The following is a 19,829-nucleotide window of genomic DNA, read 5'->3' on the forward strand; positions in this document are numbered from 1 at the left end:
AACCTCAAATACTAAATAATAATCTCTTATCAAATACAAGACAGAGAAACAATCCAACATCATTTCTATAATAGACGTTAGAAGGCGCTGGCTAAGGGTCAATTGGTAAGTGAGGAACTCAAATCCAGACATGGCTGATAATGACAACATTTATGCACTAATGATTTGGAGAGTGTAATAAATCTGGCAACAGGTGCTCAGGATTTCCCACTTCACCAAGTATACGGTCTTGTGTAGCCCTGACATTGTCAAGGCGAATGGGTTTCCCTCGTGACAGGTCCCAATAGCAGGCTCCGAGGTGGGTGGGGAACACAGACAAAGAAAATTTCCACTTAAGTCAATGTCCAAACAAACAAAAAAAAACAAACGCACCTTATCTGATTCAGAAGAAGAAGAAAGCCTGGAATTCCCCAGATTCTACGTTATAGAATCACTAGAGGAAACCCTGATGGCTAAACTCTCCCCTTTTCTAATAGAAAGAGTATTATCAAATAAAATTAACCCTAAATGAGGATACTTGTGGAAGTGATCATTTCCCTATTATCCTCAAAAACTCAAATCCTCATTCTGAAAAAAAACAAAACACGCTGGAATATCCATAAAGCTAACTGGGGAAAAATTTTTAAAATTATGCTCATCAAAACTAAACCCCGAATCTAATCCCAGTAATGAAGACTATCTTCTCTATTTCACTAAAACCTTAACATCTATAGCAGAGGAATGCATATCTAAATCTTCTCCCTCAACAAAATTTAACAAACCCTGGTTTAATGACCAATGTAAAGAAGCTATTAGAGCACGGCGTGCAGCTCGAAGAAAATTCGACTCTAAACAACCAAAGAAAATTTATATTTCTTCAAAAACTCTAATTGGAAAAATTATATTTCAAAATTAAATTCAAACACTAAAACTAAAGAAAATTTATATTTCTTCAAAAACTGTAGGGCCAAAACCAGACAAATTATCAAAGAATCCAAAAAAACTAATTGGAAAAATTATATTTCAAAATTAAATTCAAACACTAAAACTAAAACAATATGGGACATGATCAGAAAGATATCAGGAAAATATGACAGTAATCCAATAAAATACCTCACCATAAACAATGTAAAACTCACAAATAAAAAGGACATTGCAAACCACATAGCAGATACTTTCTCACAAATTTCATCCCCCCCAAAATTTAGAAAGAATTTTCCAAAATATTAAACAAGAAGAAGAAAAGAAAAATATCAACTTTCAATCAGAAAATACGGAAAACTATAACCTGCCTTTTTCGATTACAGAACTCCAAGACTCACTAGCCAAAACCCATAACACAGCTGCTGGCCCAGACGAAATTCCCTATGAATTTATAAAACAATTGCCAAAAATTTAACTTACATACCTACTTAATATATACAATAATCTATGGATAACTAACAACATTCCTACACTCTGGAAACAGGCCACTATTATCCCTATTCCAAAACTCCAAAACACAACAGATCACTCAAACCAACCAACTATCATGACAAACCAAACAAACTTCCAACCAATTGCTTTAACCAGCTGTTTAAGCAAAATACTAGAGCGTATGATCAATAAAAGATTAACATGGTACCTTGAAACGAACAATCTACTAACCAACCTACAAACAGGATTCAGAAAAGGAAGAGGGACAATTGACCACCTTATCCGACTCGAAACATTCATATGTGAAGCTTTCCTCCAAAAAGAACATCTCACTGCAGTTTTCTTTGACCTTGAAAAGGCTTGATACCACGTGGATATATGGTATAATGAGGGACTTAAAAACACTTGGCTTAAAAGGAAGATTACCCATGCTTATTGACAACTTCCTAAAAAAACAGAACTTTTAGAGTCCTTTTTAATGACACTTTCTCAAGATTACAAAAGAGCAAAGAATGGGAGTTCTGCAAGGATGCATCCTCTCTACCACATTATTTAACATTAAAATTAATAACATCACAAAATGTCTTACCCCTGGTATAAAAGGCTCACTATATGTGGATGATTTCTTGATCTGCTATAGATCAAAACACATCCATACGATAGAACGTCAGCTTAAACAATGCTTAAACAAAATAAGCAAACGGACCACAGAAAACGGCTTTAAACTATCAAAAGAAAAAAAAACAAATGTCTACATTTCTGCCATGTACACAAAATGCATAATGACCCAACTCTGAAACTCTATGATACAGAAATCCCAATCGTCAAACAACATAAATTCCTTGGCGTTATATTTGATCATATTTACTCTCCTTTATCCCACATATAAATCACCTGAGAACCAAATGCAACAAAGCCATCCATCTCATAAAGACTATAGCCCACACTGAATGGGGAGCCGACAAAAAAACTCTCATTAAACTTTACCAAACATTAATATGCTCCAAACTAGATTATGCATGTTTCATTTACTAGAAAATCTTACGTACTAAAATTAGATACAATACACCATCAAGGTCTAAGACGCACAACAGGGACTTTCACTACCTCCCCAGTAGAAAGCTTATATACAGAAACAAATGAGCTCCAACTAAACCTAAAAAAGGCAAAAATTGGGAACACAGTACTATATAAAACTTGCTTCAAACCCTGCTTACAAAACTTTGAATCCCAATTTAACCTACCCCTCAACATAAAAGAAAACACTATTAAACCTTTCAGCTTTCACATAAAAGATCTCCTCTCCGAGACACAAATAAACATTACCCACATACACAAAACTGTCACTTCAAAAACACCCCCATGGCTACTAAAGCCTCTAACAATTAGACGTCGCTAAACATCCCAAAACTAAAACAAACCCGATCACCCTCCAAGAAAAAAACCGAATCCATCATAAATGCTTTTTGCGACTACTTACACATATATACTGATGGATCCAAAAATAAAGATAAAGTAGGGTGCGCTGCTGCACGACGAATTCCAAACAATACTTCAATATGTAGTGCTGAAATCCTGGCCATCAACTTAGCCCTAGTCATCATCACAGCAAACCAATCCAACAAGTTCATCATCTCAGACTCCAAAAAACAAGATGATGAACTTGTTGGATTGGTTTGCTGTGATGATGACTAAGGCTAAGTTGATGGCTATATATACACTTTTAAAAATACGTTAAATAAATATGTACACTTTTTTTTTTTTTTTTTCTCTAAACTTATTCATTTTGTTGAATTATCTAAAGATGAGGGAAAAACGGTTAACCAGGATCTGTTTTGATATTTTGTTCTTTGATTATTATTTTCCCTATATTAGTAATAATAATCAAAGAAAAAAATATCAAAATAGATCCTGGTTAACCGTTTTCCTTAATCCTTAAATAATTCAACAAAATGAATAAGTTTGAGAAAAAAAAAGTGTACATATTTATTTAACGTATTTTTAAAAGTGTATATATATATATATATATATATATATATATATATAGACATTGAACAACCCAACCTTCCCATACACACACATAGTTTCCTTCCCGATATGAGTGGGATTCTAACACTGTTTCCTTTTCATTTTCATATGGTCTATGATCGTTTTCTTTTTTTTTTTTTTTGCATTTTTCATTTTAATATCCTGAAGATGTCCTCTGCAATAGGGACGAAACGTTGATCATTTCATAAATTCATTCGGTTTTTCTTCTTTTTTCAAAACAACATAACGTCAACCATCGCTGGTATTTTTATTTTATTTTTATTCATAACTTGAGTTCATTCAGCCATAATGAAAACTGAAACCAAAATTTATGAAGAATTCTTGATACAATTATTTATAAAAAAAAAATAGATTACTGAAGTGCCATCATTTATTGAAACTGAAACCAAAACTTATGAAGAATTCTTGGTAAAATTATTTATAACAAGAAATGGAAGTACATAACAATTAAATGACCTGGATGTAAATGTGACACAGAAAATAACATGCTATCGTATTAATATATAGATGAAGTAGAAGGGGGGTGGTGTTCTTTTATTTTACCATGCACATATAAAGTTGAGTTTTTTGTTGCACTGACATTGATATTAAAAACCTACTTTTTCTGTTTATAAATTATTAAAACTAACTTCTTAATGTAGTCCATCATTGATATGAGCAACTTCATAAAAGTTAACTAATTTGCATAATACTTTGAAAAATCGACTGTGATTAATTATTCATTTTTATGGTTTCTTATTGGATAATTGGTTTCATTTAACATTTACACTCAGTTCTGTTTATTGCATATTTTCCACATTGTGTATAATTGCATAGCATTTAGGATGAAAAAGCTCTATCTAGCATATATATATATATATGTATATGTATATATAGTGACTTTGTGGGTTTATCTTTCTGCAACATGTTTTCTTTCTTTGGCCCCTTTCCAAGTAACACATCATTAAAAAAAAATTTGTGAAGTTAAAATTTTGAATAAAAAAAAAGTATGTTGAAGGTAAATTTTGTATTAGAGTTTAATTGGAATGCATTAAAATTGTTTTGAAAAAAAAAAAAAAACTTAGATAAATAAACATTATGAATTTGTGACATGTAGTTTAGAAAGGATTCATATAGACAGCAACAAAACTCAGGATGTTAAAATCAATTTTCCAAACAAAAGTTTCGTATCACTTTTATGTCTTTTTACAAACATTAAAATCAATATATAAAAATACTAAATATATTTCACATTTGGACCCTTTATGCCTATCAGCTGTGTTCCAAAATTCATTATGATCAGTTAATTAGTTTAGAGGTTAATCCTGTGTAAACAAACACATAAATATAATATTTGTATAACTGTCCCCATCACATAAAAGTTAGTGAGTAAAGAACAACTGCTAGATGGATTTATTTCAAGTATTTAGGGGAATTGAGAAAGCAAATCTGTTTCCATTTTTTCTTGATGTTTTTTATACATTTTTTTCTTTACTTTTTAAAACTTTACAGTTTTCTTTCTTATTTAATTTCACTGATTCACTGAACATTAGTGCAGACACTGGCAAAGGATAAATTCTTTCCATGTATCATTGATGGAGGGTGTATACTTGTTTGATAATAATAGACATTATAGATTTATAAAATCCATTAGGTTCCATAGTTGTCTTTCTTTCTTTTTTTTTTTTGTCTGCCCGCACTTTTCTCAATAACTATACCTCGGGATTTTTTGAAATTTTGCACAAACATTAAACATGATATGAGTAAAAAAGTAACAGAACGGATTTTCCAAGAAAACTCTGGTTGCCCCCTAGGGGTGCCTTTCGGATTAAAATGGCTAAAATTGACACTTTTGTGCTTATTAAAAAAAAATTGATGCCTTGGATTTTTATAACACTTTATGAAAAGTTGTAACTAACTGATTTCTATATAATTTTGTTTGTCTATACTTTACAATAATTCTTGAGTGTGCCCCAGTGGCTCTTTTAGGGCTAATAAAAAGTACTCCATTTTGGGGATTATTTTACCAGATTTGTCCATAATTTTCTGTGCATGTCTATTTAGTAGTTTTGCATGGTGCTGAACTCAAATTTAAATATGTTAAGGCCTTGGGGAATTTTGGGGCTAAATGGAGGGGAGCAAATGATGGACTTAATCATTTCTTTTTTGGCATGGTGCAGAACTCAAATTTACATATTATAAAGCCTAAAACTGCACCATTTGTTCATTTTCACCAGGATTTGACGTCCCCTGAGGACTTTTGGGGCTGAGGGAGGGGGGGGGCAAATGCTGAACTTAGTCATTTTTTTATGCTTCGTTCACTGTGCACTCACGGGGGACCATGCATGCTTCACTTGTCGTGTTTGAAATTCTAACATGCATTCAAACTGGCACTGATGGTTGTACAAATAATTTGAACAATCTGTGCTGAGTAGATTCGTTCTTGTCGATATGAACACTGGTGTATCCCTTTGATATTTTTTCCTTCATGATTAATAATTCTTTCCTCATCATTGGATAACTACAAAGATACTAATGAACCCATTTTGCTAATTTAATTTTACTATTTTTTTTGTCATTTCCAGATTATCTGCAAAGAAGAGACTCTTGTCCTTTATTCTGCGCATCCTGAAGATATTTCATCTTGGGTTGATGCATTGGAATCGGCCATTAGGTGAGATGCATTAGATTTTATGTCAAGCAAAATATGTCAAGTATTATCTGCGTGTGTCAAAAAGAAAAATAACTTCCATTTTCAAAGGCGTCACTTAAAATATAAATGATTTGCATTATAATTATAATCTTTATTATAAAACACTTGTATGTCCATTTGTATGCTCATTATCACTTTTGACACCCATCCATCCAATAGCCAATCATGTAATTATCTTAAGTTGCTGAAAATGTTATATTTTTTGTACATTTCTCCAAATCTTGCTTCAATGGTTCCAAAATCTATTATTGTAATAATACAATCGAAATAGACATAATATAATTTGACTGCTGTCCATCTCTCTATTAACACACTTTCTATTGCAATAAACTTTCCTTTTTTTCTTATAATTGTGTGTTGGTTGTTCTTTCTTGTCACTAACAATCTTGTCTATAGTCCATCTTTATCAACAGTATGACAATGTAGATGAGATTCAAAAAATTTATAAATTTCTTCAGAATCAAATAATGTGTCATAAATAAAATTATGTGATTGTCAACTCAAAACTAACTTTTGTAGCATTAAAGAATGACTAATAATTATTTGTACAGTAAGAGAATTTATTTGTAAAAGATATAAATTGCTACAATAAATAAATGAAAAGCTTAAAACGTTTATGATTCTGAATTTTTGAGTTGAGGATTGATAATTCATATTATTTAGAATATTTGGACTACTGTTCTCATCTTGACTGTTTTTTTTTTTTTCACAACATCACAACGTCTATCTAACCTCTAGTATTCTTCGTATACATCTTGTTGATCTTGAGAATCTTTTGTCAAATTCAGTAATCTGTAATAAATTTTTAACGGAACCTGGAATAACATGTTTTTGTTCTGCCAGTCATGACTGGGTTATTTTAGATAATTCAGAATTGTATTCTTAATATCATCTGTACTGAGGATTAAACGATCAACTTCTAGAAAAGTGTCACTTATAACTGATTATACTTAGCACTTTTATCCATTACACCATGTTTCTTTGTCGACATTTTACTTAGGGCTTTTGTTTCTTTCTTTTTCCTTATAATACAACATTTCAAACAAATTTCCCTTTTTTTTTCTAACCCCCTTTTTAATTCTTTGCTGACTTTGTATAACATTTAAAATGTTGTTATTGCAGAAAACTATCAGAAAACCGTTCTACTCTTCGCAAACCAAGTAGCAACAAGGTACCATTACGAGGCAGAACGTTGCGACAAAAGAAATCAGAAAAGAAGACGGGGAAAAGGGTACAGTTACCTCATTTTTTTCTTTCATTAATTCATTATCAACTTTGCAGAAATTAACTTCTAAACTAACTTATCTCAGATCAGGTCCTTATCACTTTTTCTATCAAGTTGATTTATATCACTCCTTCCATTTTTTTCTTTGGCCTTTCCCCATAAACTGAATCAACTACCTTAACTGATTTACATCTACCGACCTAATCACTCTCATCCATTCTTTCAACATGGCCATACTATGGAAATCCTGTCTTGCACAGATCTCTTTATACTGTAGATTTAATCTTTTTGCTTTTTATACAAGCCACAGATTTGAATTTGAAGCAAAAATGGCAAACATCATTAATGGAATCGTCTGTTGAGATCTGTTTACTGCATACAACAATTTTTCTTTGAAGTCTGAAAATGGATTCATATAATTATTACATAGTATGCACATTGTTTCAAATTGAAAGGGTGGGGTAACTTATTCTCTCGATTAGCTATGAGCCTAAACTTACCTGAAGGGTTGTGGTCCGATACGACTAGGTATCATATGTACCATGCTCAGACAGAGAACACAAATACTTTGATATGAGCCAAAAAGCGAACTAAGCATAAAAAAGTATTAAAAAGACCTGGATAAGGTGCCTCATGTTCTAATATTTAATTTTGTAAAGTTAAATAATTCTTTTTGATTCCCCACTGGCAACACTGGAACAGTGGTCTTGCTAGTTTAACATAAATGTAAGAATATATACATTTCTTTGAAACTTACTTTACAAGAAGTCAGTCTTTTGTGGATTAGGGGTTAATGCTTTAGGTTCTGGATGGAGCTTGAAATTTCAACTTTGATGTGCTAATTCAGTGGATAGCTGAGGTGAAAAGCTTTTCTTCTTCAAGGATGGAAATTGGGGGCAAAAGGCAATTTTCCCACTCTTAACTTCTTCCACTTCAACTCAAACTGAATAATCTCTGCTCAGTCACACTTTATATATCAAAGCAAAGTCACTGAGCAGTGGTCAGATAAATTCTACTTGCCCCAGCTAGCAAGCGATCTGTTTGGTTGTCCACTCACAGAGTCCACCCTACTTGTCAATCACTTTCCCGGCTTTCAATGTTGCTGGTTGCAATTTAAGCCATGCATTCTCACGGCATCTTTTGGTCTAGATTATCTCTGCATAAACTCAGTTTTCAAATTATGACAACCCCAACAGTTGAGCTGACCTCTAACATTCCTCTGACCACTGTACCTTCACATTTCAATGATTCTAACTAAAAAAACAATGTCTCATAAAATACAAATAATATCCATTTCTGTACGAAAAAAAGTAATTTTTTTCTTTCAGTGCGAGTTCCAAAATGTATATTAATATATTAATTACTTTAATTTCTTCATAGGATCCTGGCATTCCGTTATAGGCTTAGATCTGATGACCTCAAAGGAAGATTAAATCTCTAGAGTATAAGGAGATACATGCAGAACAGGAGACTTTGTTGGTTTGGTCACATTGAAAGAATAGATGTAAGTTCTTGGGTTAGATGGAGAACAGTTGAGATAGCAAGATCAATTGGCAGGGAAGACCAAGGAAAATATGGGAGAAAGTTATGAACATTGGATTTTAGAGAAAGAGTAAAGGTTAGTTTGGAAGTGAATTTCTAAAAAAACATCCAACACATGTTAACGTGTAAAATGCACTCAACCAAATATGATAACGATGATGTTGAATTTTGATTTCCCAAGTTGATGATAATTTTTGTGTTTTTTTCAGAACTTGCAACACACTTTACAACTTTTTCGTGATGAGAATGCATCTCCAAAGCCTCTAGAGAATTCTTCTTTAACAGAAGAACAAACTGATCAGGTTCCAATCCAGACAGAAAGTTCTATTCTCCACGAGCAGGATATGAACCTTGATAGTTCATTCAGGAGGAAATGGGAAGAGGAGGCTCAACATCTCTCAGCTGGAGAAGTAAGTAGACGCATTAGTTTTTAATGAAAAGATTCTTTATTCATTGATCACAGTTTTTTTGTTTTTTTAATTTTTTTGTTATTAGAAATACTGCATTTTAGAACATCATGAAATAAAATTTGAATTTATACACATTTGCAAGTTTTTTTTTGCATGGAATATTATGGATTAAAAAAATGAATTAAGTTAAATTGGAAATATGGAAATATGGTCTGGAGCTTAAGGGTTTAAAGGTGAACTTGCCTAAAACCAAAATGGTCATGTGTGGTTTTGGTCTACAATCGCAAAGAGACTTTAATCAGCATCCTTGTTCTGTGTGCCAGAAGGATGTTAGAAGCAATGCAATACAGTGTAACCTGTGCTAATTGTGTGGTTATAAACAGGTCAGTGACCTGAAGGTTAAGTTAACTCCGAATCCCAACTTCAAGAATAGAAGATGCATGGGAGAAGTGCATCTTATTGACAGTTAGTCGGAACAAAGATAGCACTAGATGAAAATATTGTGGAGGTAGTAGACTATTTATGCTATCTAGGAGATATGCTAAGTCGAGGTGATGATTATGAACTCAGTATGGTCATAAGAGTGATAGCAACTTCGGCAAGATTTCATGAGTTGTTGCTTCTGATATCATCATGTGCTGTCCCTCCCTCCATTGAGGGTAAGTCATAATATATAGCAGTCAATCTCCCAATCCATCCATAGACAGCCTCAAATGCATTCTCATAGTCTCCGACTTTAGGATACAACAACAGAGAAGAAAGTCTGAAAAGAAACTCATTGTGAAACTCAACACCCAAATCTCGGATCTAAACAAATGTTTGGAACTGCTCAATGACTATTCATTTTTATAAAAACACAAACTGACTCAAAACATGTTCCTATGGTGGGGGTGGGGATGAGAGTGATTTAGTGCTATGGGAGAATAACTAATTGTCTTTCATTGGCAATTTTTTTTTTGTTTTTTGCTTTTCAAATGCTTTCACTTGTTTTTTATTTTTCAATTTAAAAAAAAACTTTCATCATATTTTAATTTACTTACTATTTTCACTTTCATATACTTAGTGTTTTACTATTCCCTATGTACGCCTACATGCACACATGTGTGTATGAGTGGTTGCATATATAATCTAGGCAAGCAAAGACGACGTTACCCATCTCCCCTCCCCCATTATCATTTTATAACTTTAAGTCGTGCTACTCTTTGGTTTGCTCAAAACTTTCTATGTAACCTATCTATTCATCTATCTTGCCTTATCATCTCCCACTTTCTCTCTTTGTCTCCTTCTCTCTCTCTCTCTCTCTCTCTCTCTCTCTCTCTCTCTCTCTATATATATATATATATATATATATATATATATATATATATATATATAATATGTTATTTTATTTGTCTTTGTTTTTGCAATATGTTTTGAATGAATTCAATTATTTATACGTAAGTGCATTTTTTACCTAAATGCGAGTTGGGAATAATTTTCCCTTTTACCAATTTGGTACCCCAAGTAGGGAGCAGCATATATATTGTTTTTAAAATATGATTATCCACTGACATGTGTTTCGTCATCTATGACTCATCAGAGTGGCTGAATCTAGCGAAATTCGAAATTGGGACTTCATGGATCATCTCGCAGGACTGTTTGGATATATCACAATTTACGTAGATGTTATTTTGTTTTTGTTTTTGCGATACTTTTTGAATGAATTCAATTATTTATACGAAAGTACATTTTTACCTAAATGTGAGTTGGGAATAATTTTCCCTTTGACCAATTTGATATCCCCAAATGGGGAGCGGCATATATATATTTCCTCAGCATCAAGGGTAGACTTGATTCCAAATATTTCTCATGTTATATCTCCCCTTTTTTGGAAATAGGGTATGGTTATGAATATCTCCAAAATCAATAAGCCTTATACACTGAAATGTACTTTATGTATGAAAACCAAAAAGGGGAGATATAACATGAGAAGTATTTGGAATCAAGTCTCTCCTTACTGTTATTTCAGATCATTTGAAACCATAGAAGCAAGTTTTAGTCTCTCCTCCATCAAGGCCAGAGGTTTTGGGGAAATATCAGATATTTTGTAATTCATATGCAAAACTAGGAAAATAAATGACTGATTAAAACATTTTAAGGCTGTAAAAAAGTGCCAAAAATAGGCTCTGGATATAATTGATGATCTCCTAAATGGCAAATGTCACATAGCCCACTACACAATTCAGGTCATTAGCTTTCCAGTGATCCTTCATTTGTAAAATTCTAATCAATATTCGCTGAGATTTTGAACTCATAAAATTGTCAAAAAAGGTGATGTGTGTGTGTGTATATATACTAGCAAAAGTACCCGTCGTTGACTGGGTTCAAAAACAGCCTACAGAAAATGGACTCTGATTTATGAAAGTATGATAGGTTATGAAATAGAAGGGTTTTAAAGAGATAGCTTCGAATTTGGGGGTATCAAAACCAAAGCAAAATATGATGAAAATAAAAATAAAATAGATAAACCCCATAATTTATTATACCATATTTCTTCAAACTGAAACATAATTATCAAGTATACTTATGCAAATAGATATGAAAAGTCTTTGTTAAATTTTGTGCCATATTTCCATGGAGTACAGGTGCGAACGCAGACCCCACAATTTTATTATACCATCCCTATTTTAGTTGAAACATACTTATCAAAGTATTCTTATGTACATCTGTATCAAAAACACTTGTAAACGATTTTTTTCATTTTTTATTTCCATACTTTGGGGGCAAGGCGTGAACGCAGACCCCACAATTTTTATGAACCACCATTCTGCCAGATCAAACATACCCATTCCTGATCCTCGATACATATCCTATCATTATATGTAATCAATTTTTTAAAATAGTCAACCATATAGGAGCCTATTCGTGACCAGACACACACACACACACACAGATATTCAGCTTTATATTATATATATATATATATATATATATATATAAAGTTATATAAAAAAAAGTTTTTTAAATTTTTTTTCATAATATTATTATTTTGTATTCCTGCACGTCACCAATTAAAAACGAATAAAGAAAAGTTATAAGCTTTTATACTTTTCGCATTCTTTTTTATTCATATATATATATATATATATATATATATATATATATATATATATATATATATACTCATATCCAAATTGAATATTGAATGCTCATATCTTTGGTCCTATGGGACGAAACTACATGAAAATTTGCAGGCTTTTTGAAGATTATAATACTATTCTATCGTTAAAATTTTATGACAACTGGTAAAAAAGAACCTATATTTTCAAACCAATAAAATATGCCCAAATTTGCCTACATTTGTATATATAGTGTCCGGGCAAGCCAGCTTTAATGTTGCCACTTTAGGATGGATATTGTTTAGGTTTTCTTTTGCTTGGTTGTCTCCCCTGTGACCTTGCCAGGCCACTAATATGTGTGTGTGTGTGTGTACATACATTTCCCTTTGTTTTATTTTACTTCAAAGTTCTCAGAAATCAAGAGGTCCCTTCTTATGGTATAATGATTGATCTTTATATGAAATGCATCGATATTTGAATATTCCATTAAATCTCCTTTACCTCTCAAACACTGGGTTAGTAAAAAGTTAGGAACATTAATTTCCCCCTCTCTAATCGACTAATTAAATATTTTGAACCAGAAGGGAATAAGGACTCCAAATGACATGAGGCAAAGAAGGACAGATTTCTGTCAACATCAGTTTGACCTTGACCTTTGCACATGCTTTGCTCAAATTTTTGCAGCCAACATTTATTTTTTATGTAGAGTGCATTTTTTTTTTTAGAATATATTTATAAAACTTTATAATAAAACTACTTAAACCAAACTGTTTTTTTTAAAATAAGGAAACACCTGTTAAAGCAAACATTTTAATGGCAGGCATTGTTTAGGTCAATGGTGTCTCATTTTGGAAGGAACAAGCTCGCTATAAATGAGGCATTCTGGGTTGATATTTTTATTTAAAAAAAACAAAAAAACAAAAAACGAGTTATATCATTAACCAAACATTTTGTGAGAAGAAGATTTTCCCTAGATTAAAACAAACATAATAATTGAGAATTTAGGATGGTTTATTAATGTTCGATTGTAGATTTTACTTAGAATCGTATCTGAAAGAATTCCTGTAGCATGAAAGACACTCAGAAAATACCTTTTTCAAATTGTGTGACATCATCTCTGCACAAAAATCAATTTATTTAAATATATATTGTTTACATATGTTTTCTTCTTTACATTAAAAACTTACCTTGTGTTTAACTTTTCCCTTGTGGGGAGGCAAGTAAATGGCATTTTTTAAAATATCTATAATATAAATCTCACCTGTCTGTTTAAATGTATGCATGTATGTTTGTATTTCAGCCTAAAACTTTTGATAAAGGCGACAGATTTTCACAAGATTGGAATCGTTTTGAAGCTCGACCCTTCGGACGACAAATATAGAAAAATTGGCTATAAAACTTAATTAATTCACCCTCAACTGGGCACTTTTCCACAGAGAATGGTCGCTTTTTTCACCAATATTTTTGAAAGTCATCCCCTCATTTCGATTGACTAGCCTTAATTTAAACCTTTGTCACTTATGGTTTGGCGAACAACGGCAAAGACGTCAGGTTTTTTTTCTCACATTCTTTTCCTCCTTCGTGGTACAGGTCCGAGCCCGCCTGCCTACTACCACTTTTTTTTTTTTTTGGTCAACACACACCTCCAAACACCTGGGCAATGCCGGGCACCCAGGCTAGTAAAAACTAAAAGTTACAAAAACATTTTTAAATAATGCATTTTATTATTGATTACTATGAGGACACTTTCCTGTCTGCGGTTAGTGAAAGAGAAATCCTTCTAGACTGAGGCAATTGTAATAAAATGGCACAATAATTAATAATAAAAGACATAACTTTATTTAGAAATGTTTTTATAATGTTTATTTTTTATAAAAAACTTTGCTATTTGCTTGTTTCCCCACAAGGACAAAGTAAAAAACAAAGTAAGTTTTTAATGTAAAAAACAAACGTATTTAAACAGACATATATTTAATGGAGTATCCAGCTTAGTGTTGTTACTATAGACAACATTAATTAAAGAAAGTGCACCATTCCTCATAAAAGCCAGTGTTGGTTAGTTGGAAAATATTTTATTTGGACCGGAAATACTATGTGGTTTTGAATATTTAGTCAGTGTTTACTTGTGGGGAAAAGTATCCTCATGCCGGGTTCTTCTAACAAACCCCTGTACAGAGAGACCTTAGGGACAGTGTCTGGTAGCCATCTAAGTTCTCTCCAGTATGCATTCAAGAGTTTTATGTGTGTTCATGCGTGTGCATACATATATGCATGTAAGTTTATGTATATGTGTGCTTACATGTGCGTGTATGCATGTATATACACGTCAACATTTTATGACAGATTTGGTTTTGGAGAAAAGCCGCCTAAGTTGATGACTGTTTTAAATCTGAAAATGCTGGGATGGTCTCATGTAAGCATTTCTTCATCACCATGGCTATATAGTCTTTCCTCTTTTGCTACTACCACCACCGTACACTCACATATCCATCATTCATACTGAAGAAAGCCGAAAATTTTGTTCTTATAAAAAAGTTATTTCCTTTTCAAAAGACATTTTCTATTCCTACAAATTATAATATTGATAATACATACATAAAACTCTACTTCCCTCTGAAGTGATCTCCTCCAGCTGCAATGCACTTGTACTGTTCCAACAACTTCTGAAAGGACCCATAGAAATCCTCTTGTGTGAGCATGTTAATGACTGCATTACAACCTCTTTTATGTCCTCATTTGTCTCATTACGACAGCCTCTAAGGTTTTCCTTGAGCTTAGGGAATAACCAAAAGTCACAGAGAGCAAGGTTTGGACTATAGTGAGGGTGAGGAACTTTCTTGATGTCCATCTTGGTTAAATAGTCTGTGACAAGTATGGAGTTGTGGACTAGTGCATTGTCCTGGTGGGAATACCACTGACCTGATTTGAAAACGGAATCTCTTCTTAGACTCCCTTAAAATCTAAACAGGGTATTCCTTATTGACTGTCTGCACAATGGGAACTGAGTGCATGTAAATCATACCCGTGTTGTCGAAAAAAGGGATCATCATAAGTTTCTGGGTGGGTTTGCTCTGTCTGGCCTTTTTGGGATTGAAAAAGCCAGCATATTTCCACTGGGAACTCTGTCTCTTGGTGTCTAGATCATAGCAGTAGATCCAGCTTTTATTGCAGGTTACTAAAGCATCAAGAACTGTGGGATATTAATTGATCAGCTTGATCATCTCCCTGCTATCATAACGTCTTTCTGATCTTCTCTGAGAACCCTTGGGACATACTTTGTGCAAGTCTTCTGCATCTTCAGTTTTTTGTGAATAAATATGTGTACAGTTCCCACACTGACATCAAACTTTGCACTTATTGTCTCTATAGACATATAACAATCCTTATCCATGAAATTCTTTCTTTGGCCAATCAGCTCCGATGTTCTGACTTCTTTACTCTTCCCACACTTCTCATTATCCCTCACAGACTCCCTACCTTCCTTGAATCTCTTATGCCACTCAAAACTGATGCTCTGTTAATGCAAGATAGTCCAAAAGCAGTCTGAAGCATTCAATACATTTTTGTGGCATTTTTCCCAACTTTAAAACAGAATTTTATTGCATATAGTTCTTCTAAAGTGAGCTCACATCCAGATTGCATAAAAAAAAGAAAAAAATCTTCTGTTGTATGAAAAGATTCCATTATTCCAAGATTCCCATTAAAAAATCTCTACAAGACTCATTAATGCAAGTAAATAAGTGACTGAAAAAATTAGTAAAAATATTAAAGAATAAACTGACAACTCGAAAGTACTTGAATCAATTGATAAACACTGTGCACATAAAATGTTGTTAAAAAATTGAAAACAAAGATATTTATTTGTTTATCCATTATAAAAAGACTGTTTTGAGAGTATTATGAACTTTGTTAAGGTCCTTTCCAACATCTCAAAAGAGGAAATTAATATAATTAGGAGGAATAGATCAACTGTTCTTAATAAAAATGAATAGTGAACACAAAGCAACCAGATTGGCTCTTTTGATGAGTCAATAGGTTTTTAGACTCAGCTAGGTATTGGATTTAGTAAGTCTTCATATTTTATATAATCTTACCATTAATATCAATGTGGAAAGCATATGTCTCTACAGAGATAATGGTTTGTTAGAAATTTTAATGACATTAAATGTGAAAAAAATTACTAAAACAATAATTAAACAAATGAAATAGCTTTAAGGTAGAAAGAACATGTAATATCAAATAAGTAAATCTACAAACTATACTAAAAAGTTAGTGCAAATCTCATTTATGTTCACCCACTTTCAAACATATACCAAATCTATTAAAAAACAAATCAGTAATAACTCCTCAAAAGAAATTTTCATTGAACATAAGGGTTTATATAATAAAGTATTAAAGGATAGTGGTTATAAAAAGACCAACATTAAATGCAATAAACTTGAAACATTTAATAATAGATCCAGAAAAAGAAATAGGAAAATAACTTGGTTTACACCTCCATTTCACTAAATGGTAGAATCTACACTAGGCCATAAATTTCTAAACTTAATTAATCTACACTTTCACAAAATAATATTCTTCATAAGACATTTAACAAAATTAAAGTTCAATTGAGTTACAATTGTAGTGAAATCTAGAAAAATTATTAAAAAGCATAACAAAATATTAAAAAGTAATACTAGAAATAATAATCACTTAAGAACAAGGTGTAACTTAAACAATACAAAGAAAACTGAAAAAGATACTTGTAATTATTAAAATGCAATGATTACTCCCTATAATAAAAATGTTTTTTTATCTTCTTTAGAATACCTTGCAATTATTACAACTAAAGAAAATCAGACAGAAATAGATTTTCTATAAGTAGCAAAGGAAATATTTTTAAAGAAAAATCTTTTCTACAAATGTTCTTTCAATCATAGAAATTTAAAAAATAAAGCATTACTTGGTTAATATTTTTGGTTCTTAATCAATAATAAAATGCCAATAGTTAAGTGGAAAATAGTAAGGAAAACTAGTACTCGCCTTATGTTTGTCTTGTTGGCCCTATCATATTTGTATGATATTTTAGAGGTTTAATTTAACCAAATTTTTACAATCAGTAAAATTATTTCCATAAAATGTTTAGTTTTTATTTTATTGTTACAAACTTCCTGATTATGTAAGCTACTTTATTTATCAAATGCTTTGACAAATACAGCTTACAAATAGGGAGAGAAGGGATGATCGACAGATACTTATTGCAAAATAATACAAATTTTTATTCATCATATTTAAATAAAAATTGTGGCATTTTTTATACGTGTTTATTTATTAATACAGGGCTTATCCTTTCACAAAATTAGGAGACAGCAACACATGGGGAAAGAAAGATCATTTTAAAATAAAATGAATTTATATAGATCAGACTTAACAATGTTTTTACAAATAGAGAGGAAGAGTTTTTTTACAATCCAGATTTGAAGGCCACTTGGGGATAAGTGTTACTGAATGTAAGGTGGTAGTGTAGTAATTGTTCATGGTTTAAGTTGGGTAGAATTTGATTATTTAAGGGGACGGTTCAACAAGAACTTGTTTACATTGGACTTGAAGGTTACCATACTGTAATCGATCAGAAATCCAGCAGACAGTTTTAGGAAAGAAGCTGTGTTTGTAGAATTTGTGTTTAGATTTAGGCAGAGAGAGAGAGAGAGAGGGAGAGAGAGAAATTGTTGATGGTAGTTGTAGCTATTTGTGTGTTTTTGCGAAAGTTTGGCAAGTGGGGGATCATAGATTGGAGCTCAGATAAGCACTTGCCATGAAAATAATAATAGAGCAGAGATAGGCTCACAACATATCTTCTGTGGGAAAAAGGTTGTAGGGAAGAGAAATTTTGAAATAATACAAATTTTTATAAATTATACTTAAAAATTTATTTCCAAATTTCTAACTTTTCACTGTAATATTTGAGAGGAAGGCAGAAAGAATGAAAGAGAAACCCTAGGCAAGATAGTGCACAAGAAAGAGAGAAAGAAATAGTGAGATAGAGAGAGAGAGAGCGATGGGTACAGCTAATTGGGTAGAGAGTTTTTGAAAAAAGAAATTACAAAGCATTTTTCTTTTTATTATATTTTGCTATCCATTTCTCTGATAACATTGAATATCCATGCCAGTAATCCATGAGTTTGTTGTTTTTATTTATAAATTTTTATAAACATATTTTTGATTATATATATTAGAATACTGAGGTGAATAGGATCGCAGAATATTGAATCCTGTAGTATCAAGTCTTACAAAATATTTTTGGGAGGAAATATTTTATATAAGACAATCCCAGCCAAAAAAGGAATAGCTCAATATACTAGATAGAGCAAAATAAAATTAAAACTTAATTCAGAAAAATATAATTTTTCAATACAAAAATTTATTGCTTGAACAAAGAATATAATTCTAACTAATTTCCTTAACCCATGGATTTTTGATGTAGGCTCATCTCCTCAGAGGAAAAGTCATTAGCAAAATATTAAATATGATTTGAAATAATTTTCCTATTCAGCACATACATAGAAAATATATTAAAGTAGCAATACCACACCATTTTTTTTCTTTAGATCGAATAAAATCAAATCAAGCATTATTAAAAAGAAAATAAAAAACAAAGAAATATTATCTTTGGTCTTTTTTTTTAATCGGCCCATTAGGACTGGAATTATGTCCATTCAAAGTATCAAAAACTGTGTGGTTCACTGGACATTTTGCCTTAAGTCAGTCCTATTCAAAAGCACATAAACTTGTGACTGAAAATGGTAGGAAATTTGCACAATTTTCAGACTAACCCATCTTTAAAAAGCTGTATCTTCAGATCTTTTTAAGTATTTAAGTGTTTATCGAGGTAGGTAGAAGAGTTATTTACCTTTGGTAATATTTATTTGTTATGTTTTTTTACCGCTTTTTCATACCTCTGTGAATTGTAAAACAAACCCAATAAAAGTTATTCTTTTACTTAACTGGATAAGCGGCTTGTGTATTTTAACTCATTTTATGATGAAATTTTGAATATATTATCATAATACCATAAAGATTCAGGTGGCTTTATTTATAACCATCTCACTTGGTAACTTACGGCTAATTAGCATATTTCAGTTTCATTTTAATGGCTTTAAGTAGAAAACATTATAAAAGCAGCTAAAAAAAATCATAAGTAAGGCTTTATCATCATAGAAAGTATTATTCTGATGGACATTATCATCTATTATTATCACATTATGAAAAATCCAAGATGGCGACCAGGAAATTCAAGATGGCCACCACAATATGATTCAAATAAATCATCAACAATTAGCATAATTAAATTTGATTTTAATAGCTTTAAGTAGAAGCATCATAGGAACAGTTAAAAAACGGGAGGTAAGGCTTTATCATCATGCAAAATATTATTC

The 19,829-nt window shown here is 31.8% G+C and overlaps 1 protein-coding gene across 1 annotated transcript in view; it reads left to right on the plus strand.

The window, feature by feature from the left end:
- LOC145256416 (rho guanine nucleotide exchange factor 39-like) overlaps positions 1–19,829 on the plus strand; it is a 100,835-nt gene that overhangs the window by 63,271 nt on the left and 17,735 nt on the right. The window contains exons 9-11 of the mRNA XM_080115292.1: positions 6,009–6,097; positions 7,259–7,367; positions 9,113–9,313. Coding sequence (XP_079971418.1) covers positions 6,009–6,097; positions 7,259–7,367; positions 9,113–9,313 — 399 coding nt within the window. The remainder of the gene's footprint in view (positions 1–6,008; positions 6,098–7,258; positions 7,368–9,112; positions 9,314–19,829) is intronic.

This window comes from Euprymna scolopes, chromosome 32, assembly GCF_053919585.1.
Source record: "Euprymna scolopes isolate OS-2025 chromosome 32, ASM5391958v1, whole genome shotgun sequence".
NCBI classification, from domain to species: Eukaryota; Metazoa; Mollusca; class Cephalopoda; order Sepiida; family Sepiolidae; genus Euprymna; species Euprymna scolopes.